The 19,773-nt window shown below is 39.2% G+C and overlaps 1 protein-coding gene across 1 annotated transcript in view; it reads left to right on the top strand.

Moving 5' to 3' along the window:
* LOC126252141 (zinc carboxypeptidase-like) overlaps nucleotides 1-19,773 on the top strand; it is a 119,321-nt gene that overhangs the window by 34,448 nt on the left and 65,100 nt on the right. The window contains exon 3 of the mRNA XM_049953008.1: nucleotides 13,104-13,240. Coding sequence (XP_049808965.1) covers nucleotides 13,104-13,240 — 137 coding nt within the window. The remainder of the gene's footprint in view (nucleotides 1-13,103; nucleotides 13,241-19,773) is intronic.

Raw genomic sequence — 19,773 nt, 5'->3', positions numbered from 1 at the left:
CTTTGTAATTGGAATTATTATATTCTTCTTGACGTCTGAGGGTATTTCGCCTGTCTCATACGTCTTGCTCACCAAATGGTAGAGTTATGTTAGGCCTGGCTCTCCTAAGGCTGTCAGTAGCTCTAATGGAATGATGTCTACTCCTGAGGCCTTGTTTCGACTTAGGTCTTTCAGCGCTCTGTCATACTCTTCACGCAGTATCATATCTCCTATTTCATCTTCATCTATATTCTCTCCCATTTCTATAATATTGTCCTCAAGAACATCGCCTTTGTATAGACCCTCTATATACTCCTTCCACCTTTCTGCTTTCCCTTCTTTGCTTAGAACTGGGTTTCCATCTGAGCTTTTGATATTCATGCAAGTGGTTCTCTTTCTTCCAAAGGTCTCTTTAATTTTCCTGTAGGCAGTATCTATCTTACCCCTAGTGATATGCGCCTCTACATCCTTACATTTATCCTCTAGCCATCCCTGCTTAGCCATTTTGCACTTCCTATCGATCTCATATTCATATTATGGCCAGGATGACAAATGAAGAAGTCCTGCAGAGAGCGGAGGAAGTTCCAGTTCTTTGGAAGACGGTCAAGAAGAGGAGAGATATATGTATGGGACACATTCTGAGACATGAAAGTCTTCTCCACACTATAACGGAAGGCCTTTTGGAGGGCAAAAGGGCAAGAGGCAGACCTAGAAGAAAGTACACAAGCCAGATAATGCAGGACCTAGGATGCGGAAGTTTCACGGAATTGAAGAGGCTGGCCGACAATCGCACTGAATGGAGAGCTGCTGCAAATCAATCTTAGGACTGGCAACTTAAGAAGAAGATCGATCTCATTTTTGAGACGTTTGTATACCTTTTTGCCTGCTTCATTTACTGCATTTTTATATTTTCTCCTTCCATCAATTAAATTCAATACCTCTTCTGTTACCCAAGAATTTCTACTAGCCCTCGTCTTTTTACCTACTTGATTCTCTGCTACCTTCACTATTTCATCTCTCAAAGCTATCCATTCTTCTTCTACTGTATTTCTTTCCCCTTCTTGTCAATCGTTCCCTAATGCTCTCCCAGAAGCTCTCTACAACCTCTGGTTCTTTCAGTTTATCCAGGTCCCATCTCCTCAAATTCCCACCTTTTTGCAGTTTCTTCCGTTTTAATCTTCAGTTCAAAACCAATAGATTGTGGTCAGAGTCCATATCTACCCCTGGAAATGCCTTACAATTTAAATCCTGGTTCCTGAATCTCTGCCTTACCATTATATAATCTGTCTCAGACCTTCCAATATCTCCAGGCTTCTTCCATGTATACAACCTTCTTTTATGATTCTTGAACCAAGTGTTAGCTATGATTAAGTTCTGCTCTGCGCAAAATTCTGCCAGGTGACTTCCTCTTTCACTCCTTACTCCCATTCCATATTCCACTACTACGTTTCCTTCACTTCCTTTTCCTACTATCCAGTTCCAGTCACCCCTGACTATTAAATTTTCGTCTCCCTTAACTATCTGAATAATTTCTTTTATCTCATCTTACATTTCATCAATCTCTTCGTTATCTGTGGAGCTAGTTGGGCTATAAACTTGTACTACTGTGGTAGGCGTGGACTTCGTATCTGTCTTGGCCGCAATAGTGCGTTCACTATGCTGTTTGTAGTAGCTTACCCGCATTCCTATTTTCCTATTCATTATTAAATCTACTCCTGCAGTACCCCTATTTGATTTTGTATTTATAACCCTGTATTCACCTGACCAGAAATCTTGTTCCACTTGCCACCGAACTTCACTAATTCCCACCACATCTAACTGCAACCTACCGATTTCCCTTTTTAAATTTTCTAACCTATCTACCCGATAAATGGATCTGACATTACACGGTCCAATCCGTAGAACGCCAGTTTTTTTTCTCCTAATAACAACGTCCTCCTGAGTAGTTCCCGCCCGGAGATCCGAATGGGGGACTATTTTATCACCGTAATATTTTACCCAATAAGACGCCATAATCATTTAACCATACAGTAAAGCGGAATGAACTCGGGAAAAATTACAGCTGTAGTTTCCCCTTTCTTTCAGCCGTTCGCAGTACCAGCAGAGCAAGGCCGTTTTGGTTAGTGTTACAAGGCCAGACCAGTCAATCATCCAGACTGTTGCCCCTGCAACTAATGAAAAGGCTGCTGCCCCTCTTCGGGAACCACACGTTTGTCTGGCCTCTCAACAGATACCCCTCCGTTGCGGTTGTACCTACGGTACAGCTATCTGTATCACTGAGGCACGCAAACCTCCCCACCAACGGCAAGGTCCATGGTTCATGGAGGGGTCGATACCCCATAGGAACACAATTTGATTATAAGTCGCTTGTGAGGAACGGCTGTAACAAAATTTCTTGGCATGGGGAGTCTAGAATACAAAAAAAGTAATCATTGAAATATTATTTGATTAAACAGAGAATATGAAAAGTTTGTTGTTATACTTGTGGTCCAAGCATATCAAGAACTTGTGATCATGGGGATGTCTTTGATACAGATCACTCCTCCACCACTCATAGATAACTTTGAGACAAATACGCATGTTTACTGATAGAACAGTTTACAAACATTACATTTTAGTAATTAGTTCTGAAGTGTAATATAAAGTTTAGTTCTTTGCTTATACATATCTTACTTGGGTCTAACTCAGAGTAATATGCTTCCTGCCACTGCTGCTGAAATCGTCGTCCCGGTCCATTTCATCTCCAAACTAGATTTAGTTACGTGAATTCCATGACATAATCCAGGTAGCAAGTCGTTTTATAGTGGTTTGTTAATGACAAGTTGCACAACTGGTTCTTGGTGGGAGTCCACTCCACATAACAGGCTACACAGTCACAAAACCACTGCAGCAAAACAATTGGATTATTACACTGATGTGTGACACAGTGGTGGTGTCTGTGAACAGTCTTCAACTTTTTTCTGAGCATTCTGCTCCCCCCTATTTACATGTTCTTAACAATGAAGTTAACAAAACTATATTGCAAATTTATAAAATTAACAATTAAAAGTTCAAAGTTATTATGAATATACATAAAAGTTTCGTATTTTATGCCCAAACTGACTTACACATCATAAAAGATGTTTACATAAGATACACATCACATTAAACAAAATAGTAAAAAACATCACTGCTGACCTAACTTTTCTTAATTATGGGGTAATTAGTGAATCCAAGATAATCCCAGCATATACTGGACGAACATGACACACAAGTAAACAAACGAAATAATAAATTTTATGAAATTTAACATATTATATGTAATCACTTATTAGATGCCATTGGAATTATGAAACTTTCAATGAATTGCCTCAGTGACCATGAGTTCACCTTTGTCAGGCAGAGTCTCCTTTTCACTACTAGTGTGGCCTAGAAGTTTTAATTCTGTCACTCCAAATTTACAGTTCTCTAACTTCAAAGTAAAACCCCGTGTCTAAATTTTTTTCTAATTTATCTGAAAGTTTCAATATCTTCTTTTCATCTGCTACTAATTACTAAAATATCATCCACATAAATTACCAATTTGGACAATAATTCCCTTACTAAGACATAATCTAAAACACAGATAAATTCGACAACTGAAATATTAACTCCAAATGGCACCACACAATACTGATAGCGTTTTTGCAACATATAAAAATGTAGTATACTGTCTTAAAATTGGCTCCAGAACCATCTGTTGACACCCTGATGTCAAATCTAGGCTGGAAAAAATATTTTCTCTCACTGAATTTATTCAATAATTCCTCAATGGTTTCAGGATGGTCAGTTTCCCCTTAAAGGAATTTGTTTGAATAGCGAGAATTCAAAACAAGTCTAACACCTCCACCTTTGTTAGAAATATCAACCAGTGGATTATTGTACTGTCTGTTACTTCTTTCCACTATGCTCCGTTTTTGCATCTTCTCCAATTCTCTCTCCACTAATTTTCTTTTGCAAATTGGGACCCCATATGGTTTGATAAAAAGTGGATCATGCTTTTTCATTTTAAATTTGCAGACATAATTTATAACTCTTCCTGGCTTATTACAAAGAACGTCACAATATTCCCACAGAAACTGATTTATTGGATAAGCTATCTGTAATATTTACTTTATCACTGACTAACTGTGAAAAACTATTACTATCAAAATTGTCCTCCTGTTCCTCCTCTAAATCTTCAGTGCACCTGAGATCAGAAAATTCAATTTCTCTTATCTGATTACTGCAATTTTTATATACTTGTAATGTAATTTGGCCTCACCAGAACAACCAGGTTTTGGTTCTGTGAAACATATTTTTAAGATTTCCCAATCAAAAATTACATGTGCTTTCAACACAATATGAAGAGTATAAGTCCACTTTTGTTCATTCTGAGGTACAGAGTCCTAAAGTTAAATTAGCACTGAAAAATCTGCAGTTGAGATACCAGAAATATTCAAGCATACGGCTTCTTGCTAGAGATGAACCTCTGTTTCTGTTTGTTTGGACCATTAATGTCAGAAGCATTATAGACAGAAAAGGGGAGGTAATGGACTTGTACCACTATTGAAATAAGCCCTTCATCAGTGTATTCATTTAGGTCTACCAAAACAAAACATTCTTTTTCAAACAACAAATCCCCAATTAAAAATGAAACCAAAGCCTGTTTGCAAATTGGTTTGCTGCGCTTACCTGTAGCTCCCTTAATCTTGACACCTGTTACAGCAAATTCTATGTATGAAGTACTCTGTCTATTAGACACTGTGCTTCATACATGCTTTTCCAATTCTCAGTTGCTGTTTGAAAATATGGACTATCAGATTCCTCTTGTTTATCAACTTTTAGTTCCTCCGTTAATAAAGCATCTTCTAGTTCTTTAAAATCTGAGTTAATACATGACTGTTGCTTATTCACTGAAGCTCTAAATTACACAAAGACAAATCACTATTAGAGTAAATTTCTTCTGGATCTGACAAACTACTGCTTTCTGTAAAAGAGGGCTCACTAATTATTCCTTGCTGACTGCGTTAATTATTACTTTCGACAGTGTTTATTTGTGTGTGTTCCATGACTTAATTCCAAATAATCATCATCACTGCTACATTTCACAGTTCTTGCTTATTTAAAACCTCTTAAACATTGTAACCTACCTGCTTAGTTTGTTCATTCTTATCATTACTCTTAGACAAAATCTTCCTGACATAAATAGAAGACCACAGACTTCCATGTACCTTATCATCACTCATCAGATCATCAATACCTACTAACTGGCAATTATTAACGTCATCTCCGAATACTTCTACAAAAATTATCCCATCAAACCCCTCTTTAAACAAAATATCATCATCATCACCACCACCACCACCTGAGTCACATGCATCTGCATGGATCTCAGCTACATCAAATCTCTCTACTGCTACATCACCATCTCTATCAGCTACTAAAGCACCAATATTCTTTGGTACAAGGTTATCATGTTGGCATACTACTACTAGAAACAAAACTGGATCATTGTCATTAACAAACAAACTAGTAATACTATAATCATCATTATAACCATCCTTGGATACACACTTGTTTTCAAATAAATTTGTCAGGTCCTCTTCACTAAGCTTATAACTATTTTGCATCTTTGTATCATCATTACTCATTTCTTTTAACATATAGTTCCAAAATTCGTATTGCTTATTTACATTATTAATGTGGTAGTTCCTATTGTTATTTGTGTAATGTTGGTGGTGTGACCTGTGTCTGTATCTCTTGCTCATAGCCTGGCTACGAGTTTTTCTCTTCACCTCAAACTGGCTGGCTCCCAATGAGGTGGTCACTCGTTTTCCTGTCTATACCGTCTGTTCTGATTTGAGCTGGTGTTTTGTCTGTTACTGTTGCCATTTCAAGGTAATTTCTGTTACCGTAGTTATTTTGTCTGTTACTGTTTTAATAATTTTGATTTTGAGAGAATCCACCACTCTGGTGTTGGCACTCTCCCCTATTTTGATTATTTTACCTCTTCATGACTTTGCTACATAGTCTAACCTATCGACATACTTCAAAAATTCTTTGATCGAGTCATCTGCCCTATAAACTAGGCCCCACTGAACCCAGTTTGGTAGATGTCGTTTCAGTGGGTCAACCTGAATTAACTCGTCTAAAGGATTGATTAGGTGCATCAGTTTTCTTAGCTGTATTTTACAAAACCCACCCATGCTTGATTTCCCTTCTCATATTTGCTGCCATTATAAAATTCAGACTTGATCCTAGTTTGTCTGCTTTCGGACCACAATTTATTCAAAAACAATGTTTCAAACTGATCAAAAGTCATTTCAGAGCTTACATTCTGATATGTCCAGGATAAATCCTCAACATCATGAAAACTCTTAGCTACTTTCACTTTTAATGGTTCTGGCATTCCTGGCATACCAAGTGTGGAACTGTCTTGCATTGATATAAGAAATCCACAGGATACAATTTGACGTCTCCAGCGAATGTACATTATTACATGGGTTGGCAAACAGATTGTTGTTATTGTAACAATCAGCAACAAGGTTATTTTCTAAATTATTTACTCTTAAGTTGACAGTTTGAAAGTTTTGGGTTACTTCCTCAACTTTTTCGTTTACGCATTTAACCTCTACTGCAACTAATATGGAGTTCAATTGCAGTTTCTCGTCTACACATTGACTTTCAGAAGTAACGTATTCCTGCCTAGGTTTAATTTCAGCTTTTCTGTTCTTGATCAACTCATCGATAACATTTGTTTCTGTGAATCTGACCCATTCCTCAATGACGTCAAGTCTATCGTTTATTACTTTTACTTTTGAGTCAGTAACTTGCTTTAACAATCAACGTTTGTTTCAATATGGTCGACAGGAATGTTAGTGTCAGCCAATTTCGTATTCTGCTTGAAATGGTTTAAACTTGTATAGACTTTCTTTTTTATGTTCTGATTAACATTCTTTTCTACTTTCTTGCTATGGTCTAACAATTTAGTATCCAACAATTAGGATAACTGTTCAATTAAATTTATAGGTTGGCCTGATTGCTCGAAGCCGTGGACAGGGAACACAAACTGCATGACGCATTTTCGTTATTATGAGTTTCACATATAAGTTCGGTGTTGAAGCATAAATTTGCCTACCTGACCTAGTGGCCATAGGTATGTGAAGAACATTGTTCTCACTCATATTAGTATTAGACTAGCTACAATGCTCAAAATCAGTAAATAATGTTCTCTTCCCACGGATCGTCACACGGATGAAACCTTGTACTGCAACTATTAAAGATTTATCGTACCTCTTTGTAACTGTTGAACAACTGAAATTAAAATTGAATTTGTCCCAAACTAATATAATTGAAAAACAGAGTGCTCATCGTTCGTCCATCGGCGATGTTGCAGGTCCTTACAGTTGAGCGTCAGTTTTCGTCACTTTTTTTGAGTCCACATATAAACAAGACTTATTCATGGCACCTCGAATTTCACAGATATTAAAACTTCAGATAGACTTACGACTACCCCAGTTCCTCCACTATTGCAACGAAATTTTTTTGGCGTAGAGGGAGACTTGAATTGCGGCAAAAATACAACATTGAAAGAGAATTTGAGTGAACAGAGAATTTGAAAAGTTTGTTGTTATACTTGTGTTCCAAGGACATCAAGAACATGCGAATACTGGGATGTCTTTGATATAGATCACTCTTACCTCCACCACTCAAAGATAACTTTGAGACAAATACGCATGTTTACTGCTAGAACAGTTTCCAAACATTATACATTAGTAATTAGTTCTGAAGTGACATATAAAGTTTAGTTCACTGATTATACACATCTTAGTTAGGTGTAACTCGGAGTAATCTGCTTCCTGCTGCTGCTGCTCAAGTCGTCGTCCCGGTCCATTTCATCTCCAAACTGGATTTTGCAACGTGGATTCCATGAAATAATCCAGGTAGCAAGTCGTTTTATGGTGTTCCGTTAATGACAAGCTGCACAACCTGTTCTTGGTGGGAGCCCACTCCACATAACAGGCTACACAGTCACAAAACCAATGTGATACAACAATTAGATTATTACACTGACATGCGACACGGCGGTGGCGTCTGGGAACAGTCTCCCAATGAGCTTTTCTGAACCTTCTGCTCCCCCCCTATTTATATGTTCTTAACAATGAAGTTAACAAAACTATATTGCAAATTTATGAAATTAACAGTTAAAAGTTCAAAGTTATTATGAATAACTATATACAAAACCTTTCGTATTTTATGCCCAAACTGGCGTATACAACATAAAAGATGTTTGCGTAAGATATACATCACATTACACAAAATAGTAAAAAACAACAATGCCAACCTAATTTTTCTTAATTATGCGTTACTTAGTGTGTGCAAAATAATGCTAGCTTATATTGGACGAACATGACATACAAGTAAACTATAAAATAATAAATTTTATGAAATTTAATATATTACACAAGTAACTTATTAGATACAATTGGAATTACGAAACTTTCAATGAATTGCCCCTTTGGAGAGTATTTCACTATGGTATTGAAAAAGGAATGTAAAACAAGGGATTGTTTTATTTCAATGCGTAAATTAAAAAAATATGGAAACAATTTGACCTCTCCTGTCAATAGCACTCATTCCTTCACGAGGATAAAAAGTTGGTTGTGTTTCACAAGAATGATATTTTCAGAATCCTTGTTGGTTATTTGTCAGTAAATCGTTTTCTTCGAGGTAAGTCATAATGTTCGAACACACTAGAAGTTCCAAAAACCTACTGCAAATCACGTCAGCGATATGGGTCTGTAAATCAGCATGCTGTGTCCATGAAGCGTAACAGAGGAATGTTTCTTCATTGGTTTACTACATTCTGTACGTTGTTCATAATAGCAAAGAGTTTGCGGAAAAAGAAATGTGCTTCAGTGTAGTGGAGACTAACGAGTGCTTATAACTCTTAAATGGTTCAAATGGCTCTGAGCACTATGGGACTCAACTGCTGAGGTCATTAGTCCCCTAGAACTTAGAACTAGTTAAACCTAACTAACCTAAGGACATCACAAACATCCATGCCCGAGGCAGGATTCGAACCTGCGACCGTAGCGGTCGTGCGGTTCCAGACTGCAGCGCCTTTAACCGCACGGCCACTTCGGCCGGCATAACTCTTAAGATACACATTTTAGAGCCTATTTTTATCCAACATGTTTTCTTGTTTTCGTCCATACTGCCACCTCTCAACACATTGAACACTTTTTGACACCCTTTCTTGAGTGATTTTCTTGTTATCAAATCGAAGTCTGCGGCCACTATAATTGTTCCTTATGAAAATAGCACTGTTCTTTTAAATTAAATGTCCTTGGAAAAAGCGATGGATCAGCATCGGAAATCACGAAACTTCGTTGACCCTACTTGAGAGCCGCACGTTTGCTTTCTAGTACATTCTCTCGAATCGGATCCAAAACTTGTTTAGCGTAACATGTTGCAGAGTGGTACGTGTGTAGCCAAGTGCGAATGGCAGCTGGTTATGTTGTAAGTAATACCGATTCCTGTAGTTTCTGTACCCTATAATGCCTCATTTTCACGTTACACTTCAGATGCTCCTGTGAAGGGCTCAAATATAGAGTACCGACACAGATACCCGTTCACTTACTTTGTTCTAATCATTCATCGTGTTCTGTACATCCCATCAAGGAAAAAAACTTCAAAGCCGTAAAACGAGTCAAGATACATGCAAACGGAAGTCAGGTGGCTCTTATAGGGCGTCGTTCTTGATGAAAGCGTAGAGTCTCTTCTACGAACGGGAACACAACGTAAGAGTGAAACGCACTCATTTTTGCAGTGTTAATGGAGATTATGACAGCTTGTATTTACTATGCATGCCTTATTATTTTTATACAACATTGGATTGAAACTACGATAAAAAGTTCAAATCGTCAGTAATTGTTGTTTTTCTCTAGTGAAGTCACACAACTGGCCTAGTAGTAGTTGTTGCTGTTACTGAGTATTTATTCTATCGTTGGTTTTAACCAGCGATTGGAAGTGATCGTATTTTACTCATATCCAAAATATTGGTACATTTGCTATGGAGAATTAACTGCATAGCGTCGTAAATAAGAGTTGTGTGTAGTTATAGTAATGCATATATGACTAGAGATGTTACTGACTCCCGAATTTCAAAGCAAAATAATGTGTCCGATGCTGCAAAAATAAAATAAAATACAATAAAATATGTAAATGTGGATCTTCCACCGTTTCCACAGAGATAAAGCCATTGAGCTTTAAGCTAAAGAGACCATCTCAAAATGAATTTTCACTTCAGCCATCCATTCGCTTACTTTCTTCCAATCATTAATCATGTTCTGTATATCCCATCAAACAGAAAAACTTCAAAGGTGTGAAACGAGTCAAGATACATGTAAACCGAAGTCCGGTGGCTCGTATAATCTTAATTTGTACACAGTATGTTGCTTAGTATGCAGGAAATAAAGACGCCACTTAGAAAAAGCTACTCCTCCCTCTCTTGTATTAAAATGCCACTGCTTATGTGCTATTCGTAACTTAATATTTACTTCATAACAGTGGTGCTTTACTTCTGTCTATCATGCAGCTTTCCTTACAATGTATGTAACAGGAATTTTCAGTCCTTGAATATAGGTAATTTGATAATAATTTACTGAAGGAAAGACTAAGGAGAAGTTTTTAATTCCATTTTGAATAATCAGGGATACCCAATATCTTGCTTTAGTGTTACGTGCAAATGTCTTATAGAATTTCGCACAGAACACAGAACTCAATTCTGAAGTCTGGAAAAATACGGAAGTTACGCATAAAAATTATTTCTTTTTGTTGCACTGTGATTGTGCAAATCACAGTTCAGCTAAGCTGATTTTCATTATCAGCAACGCAAGCCATTAAGCACTAAATAAACTGAGAAGTCAGCAAAATATTTTTAAATCGTTAAGGAAGTCTCTGTAGAAGTCAGTATTCCCAGTGCTCGCTTTTGTGTTCTAGATATTTCATATACCTTCAAAGTATTGTGTAACGACTTAGATTCGTGTTTGTGTGCGTCTGGATGCGAAATCCAGACTAGACACTACAATCCGTTTTCAATTAAATATACATATGCTATGCTACTTGACTGAAAAACAAATGACTCAGATTAAGATGTTTGACCTCAATATTGTTAATATTTAGTCCTGCTAAGATTCACTGTACCAGAACTGTTATTCTAGTTACAGAGCAAATGAACATAAAATTTAACGAATCTGACTTTCTGATAAAACTGCTTGGAAACTCACAAGATACCACTTTACTGAGATATTCTGCTGGTATTAAGCCTCTGGATTGATATGAGCTTTTACAGATACATTACGACAATCACTATATATTACAGTACACATGAACTTCGACGACAATTAAATTTGTTGGCCTATCAGTGCGCACGGAACGCTTGTCTGCTCTGCAACCTTTCACCATAAGGAATAATGAGGTGATTGTCAAAAATTAAATTTCAATTGCCGTACTTCTGATGTGCAGTGCAAGACGGCATCTCATCAGTTTTCTCAGTAATGTTTCTGCAGCACACACCCGCGATGTGCAGTGCGAGTATCCAAACACTTTCATGAAGGAACACAATGAAAAATGAGGAACTAAACTTGAAGGAACTAAACTGACCACTGATAAATGAGAACAAAGACGTTAAGTATGACTACGCTCCATTAAGCCATAACAACAATATAGCCTTCCATAAAGTTTTCACAACTAGACAAGTTAGCAAAGTATTTCTTAGTAATTTTTCTGTGTGCAATTACTTTTCTTGACATTTGTTTCAATTATAATACAAAACCACATGTTGCATTATAATATTCCTACAGTACACTTCAACCTATTTCTACAGTACACCTCGACCATACACAGTGTTCCAACAATAAGGAACTACACAGTCATATGCACATCAACTCAAATACCTTAAAATTTCCTCTTTAACATTATTCTACTGATATAATCTCGTTTTCTTTCTTCAAAACATATTAGTACAACATCTCTTAGATATTGCTGCCTGCACTACACGGTAGGCCAGCTTCCATCCTTTTCAAACCGAGTACATAGCCAGATTGTCTAACAACCACTGTGCACTTCTACTCCATGCCTTACTTTTACATCTTTGGTCCCAGAACACAGACTTAGGAAGAATATCATAATCTCGATACTACAGATGTTGAGTACGTTTATCAGATTCGCAACTTCATTCACAGTTATGGCCAAGACTTCTTGAGAATCGACATGGGAAATCGGACAGCCCCTTTCAACCTATACTACAGTTACACATCTACATTAAATAACTCTACAAGGAAACAAGTCTTGAAGATACGCAAAATGACACAACGTTCTTGTCGTTAGGTCAAACAAAGCGACCAAGAAAGAAACAGGGTGACCTGCGCTTCTTCATTAGTTTGTCTATAAGTTCACTCCATTTCGATTTGTTATCCAGATGGACCCACAGAAGTTTACACACAGTGTTACGTTTAGTGTATCGCTCTAATTTATACTTCTGACGCACAACATGAAACTTATGAGCAGTGGCTGGTAAGGTTGAGTTTGGACCGCTGATTAGAGGGCTTGCATCATCAGCAGCTAATAAATTTTTGAGTCATCTTTTTAAGTCACAGGAAGATCATTTATATATATGTAATCACTTCTTGCTCTTCCAGGTGCAAAGTTTCATTTACTGATACTACAGTGTTACGTTTAGTGTATCGCTCTAATTCACACTTCTGACACAAAGTATGAAACTCATGAGCAGTGGCTGATAAGGCTGAATTTGGTCCCTTGATTAGAGCGCTTGTATCATCAGCAGCTAATTAATTTTTGAGTCGTCTTTTTAAGTCACTAGAAGATTATTTATGTATGTAATCACTTCTTGCTCTTCCAGGCGTAAAGTCTCATTTGCTGATACATTACATCTGCGTAAATCCTATTCAGGACTTGAGACCTGTCTGTAACATGTGTCTGATAATTTCTATGCTGATCACTCTGCATATCTATGCTGATCACTCTACATACGGTGAAATAAGTTATAGTGTTATATTGTGGCACTTTAGGCGGAAATGTAACTGTTTTTTCTCTTGCAGATTCGCTTCTGGAAGGAAGCCAGGGCAGTGAATATGCCAGCGGACATCATGGTATCGCCCAAGATGCAACCTACTTTTCTGGAATGGCTGCAAGCGCACTCCATCACGGCGTCCGTTTTCATTGAGAACGTGCAGTAGTAAGTGTTCAAGTGCAGCAAGAGGCTCCATTTCCTTGGTTCCATAGAGTAAACGATAATACACCAAGTGAACTCAGATAACATGTTTACTAAGTACATAAACCTGTCCCACTGTCTATGGTTGTGGTGGGAAAAGGTTCTACATAATCTGCCCAGCTCATACATATAGCATGCAACTGTACTTCTTGCTGGGTGATAAGCTGAAATATATATCACTTGTACATCGTACTATACACCCTTGATTTCAAATTTTGGAAATGAACTGGGGTCTATTAACTAACAATACTGACTGTAATTTTCCTACAGGTGCGAAGTATTGAATCACCCTACTAAATGCAGCTGTTGGTGTTCGTTTTTCTAAGTGCCTGGAGTTTGATTAATTTGGAAAAGACTGTCGATACCACACGTATACATGTAAGATGTCCCAAAGTTTTTAGAAGTGTTCCAAACAAATCTATAGAAAATAATCAAATTACGGTATATTGTTTTGCATGGGACATCTTTGGATTTATCTGTCATTTTCGCCATTTGGCATGTACCTATCGCTTGATTTAGTTCAATTATTTGTCGTTTAGCCATGTTATCAACAATTACTGTAACACCTGAATGTTTCACAGTATATTCCATGGGTCCACGATGTCCTAATGCTGACTGGAAATAATCTATTCATTGAGTTCCAAAATATGATGGGCAATAGACGCTCCAGTTTTCCCTATCAAAATCTTTTGTTTATATAAAAATCCTTTGTAATACTGAATAGTATGAAGATGATTCAAACCAGCAAAATTAATAACTGTCGACTTCCTAACTTCATTCTCGTTTTGATAATGTCTCATACTCTTTCCTTTTCTTAATATATGCTCAATTTTTTTCCCAATTATTTCTTTAATGAAATACATTTGGAATGTACCGTCTTCATTGTTCTTTCTTAGGTTTTCCAGAAACAAAGGTAAGGCATCTGCTACATAATTGCCAGTGCCTTAACGTAACAAATCTCATAATCACATGACTGAAGTTATAATGCCCAGCGGATTAATCTTCCCTCTATCAGAGTCAATCTCTTTGAAATGTTAGTGTTTTGTGACCAGTGTGAATAATAATTCTATGTCACATAAACAACATCGAAACTTTTTCAGACCCCATATTATTGCTAAGGCTTTTTTCTCTGTTGTGGTGTAATTTCTTTCGCATTTAGTTGGTGTCCTGCTCGCTAACACCAATGTTTTACGACCTGTTCCTTCCACACTACTGATTTATTGAAACATTTCAACCCTGATTCCAAATTCTTTGCTGCCAGCACTCATATGAAACGTCTGTGTTAATTCTCAACGATCCAAAACTTTATTCCTCAAGAATACTCTTTTAAATTAATCGATGTCGTCTTGACAGTCTCATTTCCAAACAAAATCACTATTTTTCCTAATCAAGTAATTTAAAGGAGGACCATTAAAAGCTTGCCCCTTCGCAAATTTTCAAAAGAAAACCATACAGTTCAACGTATGCTTTCAGCAATTGTCTTTATTCTTGCGGCGAGGGCACTACACAACAGCTGGTAATTCTTTTGGGTCGTTGCCAATCTCAGACCTCGTCATTATGTGCCCCAGAAATTTAATTTCTCTTTTTAGAAACTCGCACTTTTTAAGTTTTAGGTCATTCCACCAGCTTGAAAAGCAATTAAGAATGTACTGTATACTTCACAATGTTCGTGTACTCTAGTGTAGCGATCAACAAATCTTATATGTATATCATTAATCCAGTATACAGAGTTATTACTGACATGGCCCACTGGGCATACAGCAAGGATCAGTAATCACATAGAAACTGGGGGTCACAAAGCCACGAGAGGACACTGCGATAAAGAGAGAGCTACTATCGTCAGAGACCGTTTAATTGGGCCGTACATTCTCCCGTACAGACTTCACGGTCATACGTATCTCGTATTTTTGCGAGAGAATCTGCCGGACATGCTGAATGATGAAAAGGTACCGAGTTCGAGTCTCGGTCCAGCACACAGTTTTAATCTGCCAGGAAGTTTCATATCAGCGCACACTCCGCTGCAGAGTGTATATCTCAAGCTGAATGATGTTCACGTGCGATTTCGTCGTTGCATTCGATTTAAGAACAACGGAGCCCCCACGTTTCAGGATACAAGTGAGGACACATCTGCAGGCAACCTTTCTCAGCCGCTGGGTTGGTTGCGGTAGGCCAGCCGCATGGTCAGCAAGATCATTCGATCTGTCCGCAATGGACTATTTCAAGTGAGGATACGTGAAGGGCCTAGTCTATGAAACACTCGTTTAGTCGTAGGAGGAGCTCTGGGCAGGATTGTTGGAGCAGCAGGTTGTGTTCCAGGTACACCAGGTACCTTTGAGAGGATGCACTGTTCAATGCAGGGCCCATGTCAGGCGTGTCTCGATTCATCTGGAAAAGACTTTGAGCCTCTCCTACAAGTGTGCGTCCATTTGTAGCATGTGACCAAATAACTGAAATGCCTTTTAGGGACCCCGGATGGCCTTTGCGACTCCCGGTTTCTATGTGATTACTGATCTTTGTTCTACGCCCGCTGTGTCATGTCAGTTTGCAATTTTCTTTATCACCCTGTATAATTCACTCTCCAACACTGAGTGTAATGCACGAATAAAGGGTGAAAGAACTGTATCGAGACCAAATGGAACAGCTATATAACGGTGCTCTACTCAATCCTTCTTGGTACAGGACTTCACTTTGCTTCCCAAACGTAACGTAGGTTGGCCATAATTGAAAGAGTATCATCTGACCAACTCGCTGTCTCTGTGGGAGCCTTCAAATCACTAACAAATTGTTGTGTTGGCAGAAGAGCCAGCACCGTGTTACTAGTGGAGGCCGAAATGCACGCGTTTTAGCTCACGCAGACTGGCATGAGGAGGGAAGAACTATACTGACGTGAGGCCTGGAACTTGACAAGGAATTAGAATTCAGAAAGCGGACGTAATTAGTTTGATACTTAACTTTAATCCATTAATGATGAACGTCGCTCTTGACGGTACATGGTTCACAATATTATCAGTTCAGAATACATTCATAGTAACTGAATAGGGCGCCTTGCTAGGTCGTAGCAAATGACGTAGCTGAAGGCTATGCTAAACTGTCGTCACTGCAAATGAGAGCGTATGTAGTCAGTGAACCATCGCTAGTAAAGTCGGCTGTCCAACTGGGGCGAGTGCTAGGGAGTCTCTCTAGACCTGCCGTGTGGCGGCGCTCGGTCTGCAATCACTGATAGTCGCGACACGCGGGTCCGACGTATACTAACGGACCGCGGCCGATTTAAAGGCTACCACCAAGCAAGTGTGGTGTCTCGCGGTGACACCACACAAATACCTTTGATTTACCAGCAAAATGAATCACCAGGTGATGGAATATACTTGAGGAATGGGTACAGGAAACAGCGCTGTAGCCTCTTTTGCCTCAGCTTGCCTCTGTCTGTAGTTGCTGCTTGTGTTATCGACATTTTTGTAATCTCGGTCCAACAAAACAATAGCAAAATTACGCAATAACACACACACAATTATGTCACAAAGTACGATAGCCCTTGCGCTGTATCATAGCCCAACAGGGTTCAGAAAACTGATGCCCCTCGCGGACAATTGTCCTACATGTGCTACGTGTAGCTAAGACTGACGGAAACTATGGCAACTCGTATCCACCCAAATTACAATACAGGCACCTCAGTGGTCGTAAGTAAACCTCTCTGAGTCAGGTCCCCACGGTCCCGCCGCCTAACAAGCAATATTTTTAAGTACATGCCACAGTTATAACGCCCTGTCTCAAAAGAAACAAAAAAAATAGCCGAAAAGAAAGTAATAGACCTGCAGCTCTCGCTGAGGACGTACTGCTGGACCACTGGTGATACCAGACGAAAAAGAGTCAGGCAGCAAGATTCAATCGCCCAGAAATCATTCGACATGTTAGGTGACAGTACTGGGACATCGAAGTCAGATTCAGGTCGGACCACCCCCGCTCGGGCCTGAGTGAACCGTGGCTCGACGGAAGACGGCCTGGTCTGCGCCCAAGGCGCTAGTAAAACATCGTTAACAAACAAGCATCTATTTCTCCAAAACGCACTATATCTTTATTTACGGCCGCCAACAGTGGCAGCAGGCAGGATATGCCATCTTGGCTGCTGCAGCACTACAGACGCGTACTCAGTGCCCAGTGACCTCTCAGATCTTTGGCCGCAAGTCGGCCAGTATCGCCTGCGCTGGTGTTAGCAGTGTGGGGCAGTGGGTTAGCAGAATGCTTTCTTTGCCATTGTAGACAGCGCCTTGGAAAGCACCCACTGGAACTACACAGAGTGTGCGATGCGATGTCAGACTAAATCACACAGCGTCCTTCGACAGGGACAGGGCCTGCAGAATCAGAAGAAAGTTGGTGCCTGCGGCACGCCCTGAGCGATGATCATTGTTGACTGTTCCCTGGCGCTTCAGTCAGGTCACCAGAATACCTGGTAGTGAATATCGTCCACAGCTTTCAGTCAGTCTTGACTTGGTCGGCAGCACTGCAGCTTGCAGTGGCGAAGTACTCCTGGCAGGATGCGCTGTTCCATGAGAGTTCGAACACGGACTCCGCTAACAGAGGAGAGACTGACACAGGTCCTATCTTCGGGATAGTTGTTTGCGGTTGTATACAAGCAGGTCAAGCTACTGGATAAGAGTAATAATGACGGCATCCTCCTGTCTCTATGATGACACTGCGTTGCAATGGCTTTTTGGACACCCAGTTATATGTAGAAATTACCTCCGTCTGGTGACTGCATTACGCGTAACATTAGCAGTCCTTCCTTTTTGCCTTTCGCCCGGGGGACTGCTTACCGACCTGCTTTGTTCGGTTGTATTATCAAGCGGTGACTTCTAAAATTTTAACCATTCTTGGGGCTATTATTTTGCGGCCTTTCAAAATCGTAAATGCTTTCCTAATTTATTCCAAGAGTTTCCACAAATTTGTAATATTATGACAGTAACTCAGACCCGCAAAAGTCGAGTTGTTGGTTCAAATGGCTCTGAGCACTATGGGACTTAACTGCTGTGGTCATCAGTCCCCTAGAACTTAGAACTACTTAAACCTAAGTAACCTAAGGACATCACACACATCCATGCCCGAAGCACGATTCGAACCTGCGACCGTAGCGGTCACGCGTTTCCAGACTGAAGCGCCTAGAACCGCAAGGCCACACCGGCCGGCAGCCGAGATGTTAAATCTGAAAATTCTTGAATTGCAAATAGCGAAATAGGAACGTTCAGCTTTCACGCAGGTGTTCCCCTGGTTGTAGTTTACACCAAAATTGCTTCCTGATGAAGTACGATGAAACGACGACTTCTTTTGAAGTGATTACGGAACGTTCGTTGTGTCGAAGAGTCAGATCAGTTGTTCCTTAAATACGTTTCGACACAAAAATACTTCTAGATAGATTCGGAGATTAACATTAGAAAGTCAGCGTCACACCCAACCAACGTGACCGTTATTGCCGCTGCAACCGTTCCACGGCCCAAATGGTACCTGTATACAACATTCGCTTCAACAATGTAGTGCACGTTTAGCATGTTGAAAAATCAGACAATTTAAATAAATAGGGGAACAGTTACTGTGGTTTAGAAGTGTAGGGACAATGTTTTAACCTCTGACCTCCACATGTGTAAACAATTCATCCTAATTCCTCTTTAAGGAAAGAAAGAAAAGAGTTTCCTTAATATACACGGTGTTTCAAAAAACTTTAGCCAGTTTTCTCACGACTATGTCTTCTGCATAAGTAAAGACAGAAATTTGAGGTAAATTTAACTTACGCACAACACTAAAATATTGTTTTAAAAAGAACAATCCCATTGTACAAGTGTATATCTTTTGCTTGCCTGCACAATCATTCTTGGCGTAATTTTTACAACTGTGTTTAGCACAAAAATTTTCATTTAGCTTTCACGAATGTTCATTTCGACCTTCACAGAACACACGACAAACGTCTAGACCATAAATAAATTTATCTCATACTTTTATTAGCATGTTGGGGGTAACACAGTCGGTGCTGTTGCTATGAAACGTCGGATTTGTTCTGTAGTTGTGGCACTTTGAGACACATTGATGTAGTAAGCCACAAATTTATGCAGAAAAAGCACATACCAAGCATCTGACGAAACTGAAAGTGTTGCGGCTGATCCATCGGATCAGTTAGGAAATGCTGTTACATGCAAATGCCATCGTAGTGGTACTCCATTCAGTGGAAAATGAAATTTTCGTCATGTTCTCAGAATTTTGCAAACATCCAGCTCTCTCAACGTATGGAGATGTATTCCGCAAAAAAAGAGCGGGGCCATTAACCTTATCTTGGGAAATAGCGCAAGAAACATGACGTTTTGGGAAATGCCTCTCGTGTTCGACTAAGGTACGTGACTGCTTTGTTCCCAATATTGTTACGTTTCTGTGGTTCACGTTTGCACTTAAATAGAAGGTTGCCTCATTACTGAACATTAAAAGTAAAAGGCAATTTTGATCTTTCATTTCCACAC

Source organism: Schistocerca nitens, chromosome 4 (genome assembly GCF_023898315.1).
Source record: "Schistocerca nitens isolate TAMUIC-IGC-003100 chromosome 4, iqSchNite1.1, whole genome shotgun sequence".
NCBI lineage: Eukaryota > Metazoa > Arthropoda > Insecta > Orthoptera > Acrididae > Schistocerca > Schistocerca nitens.
The sequence above is the reverse complement of the archived record's forward strand: the minus strand, read 5'-3'. Positions and strand labels throughout refer to the sequence as shown.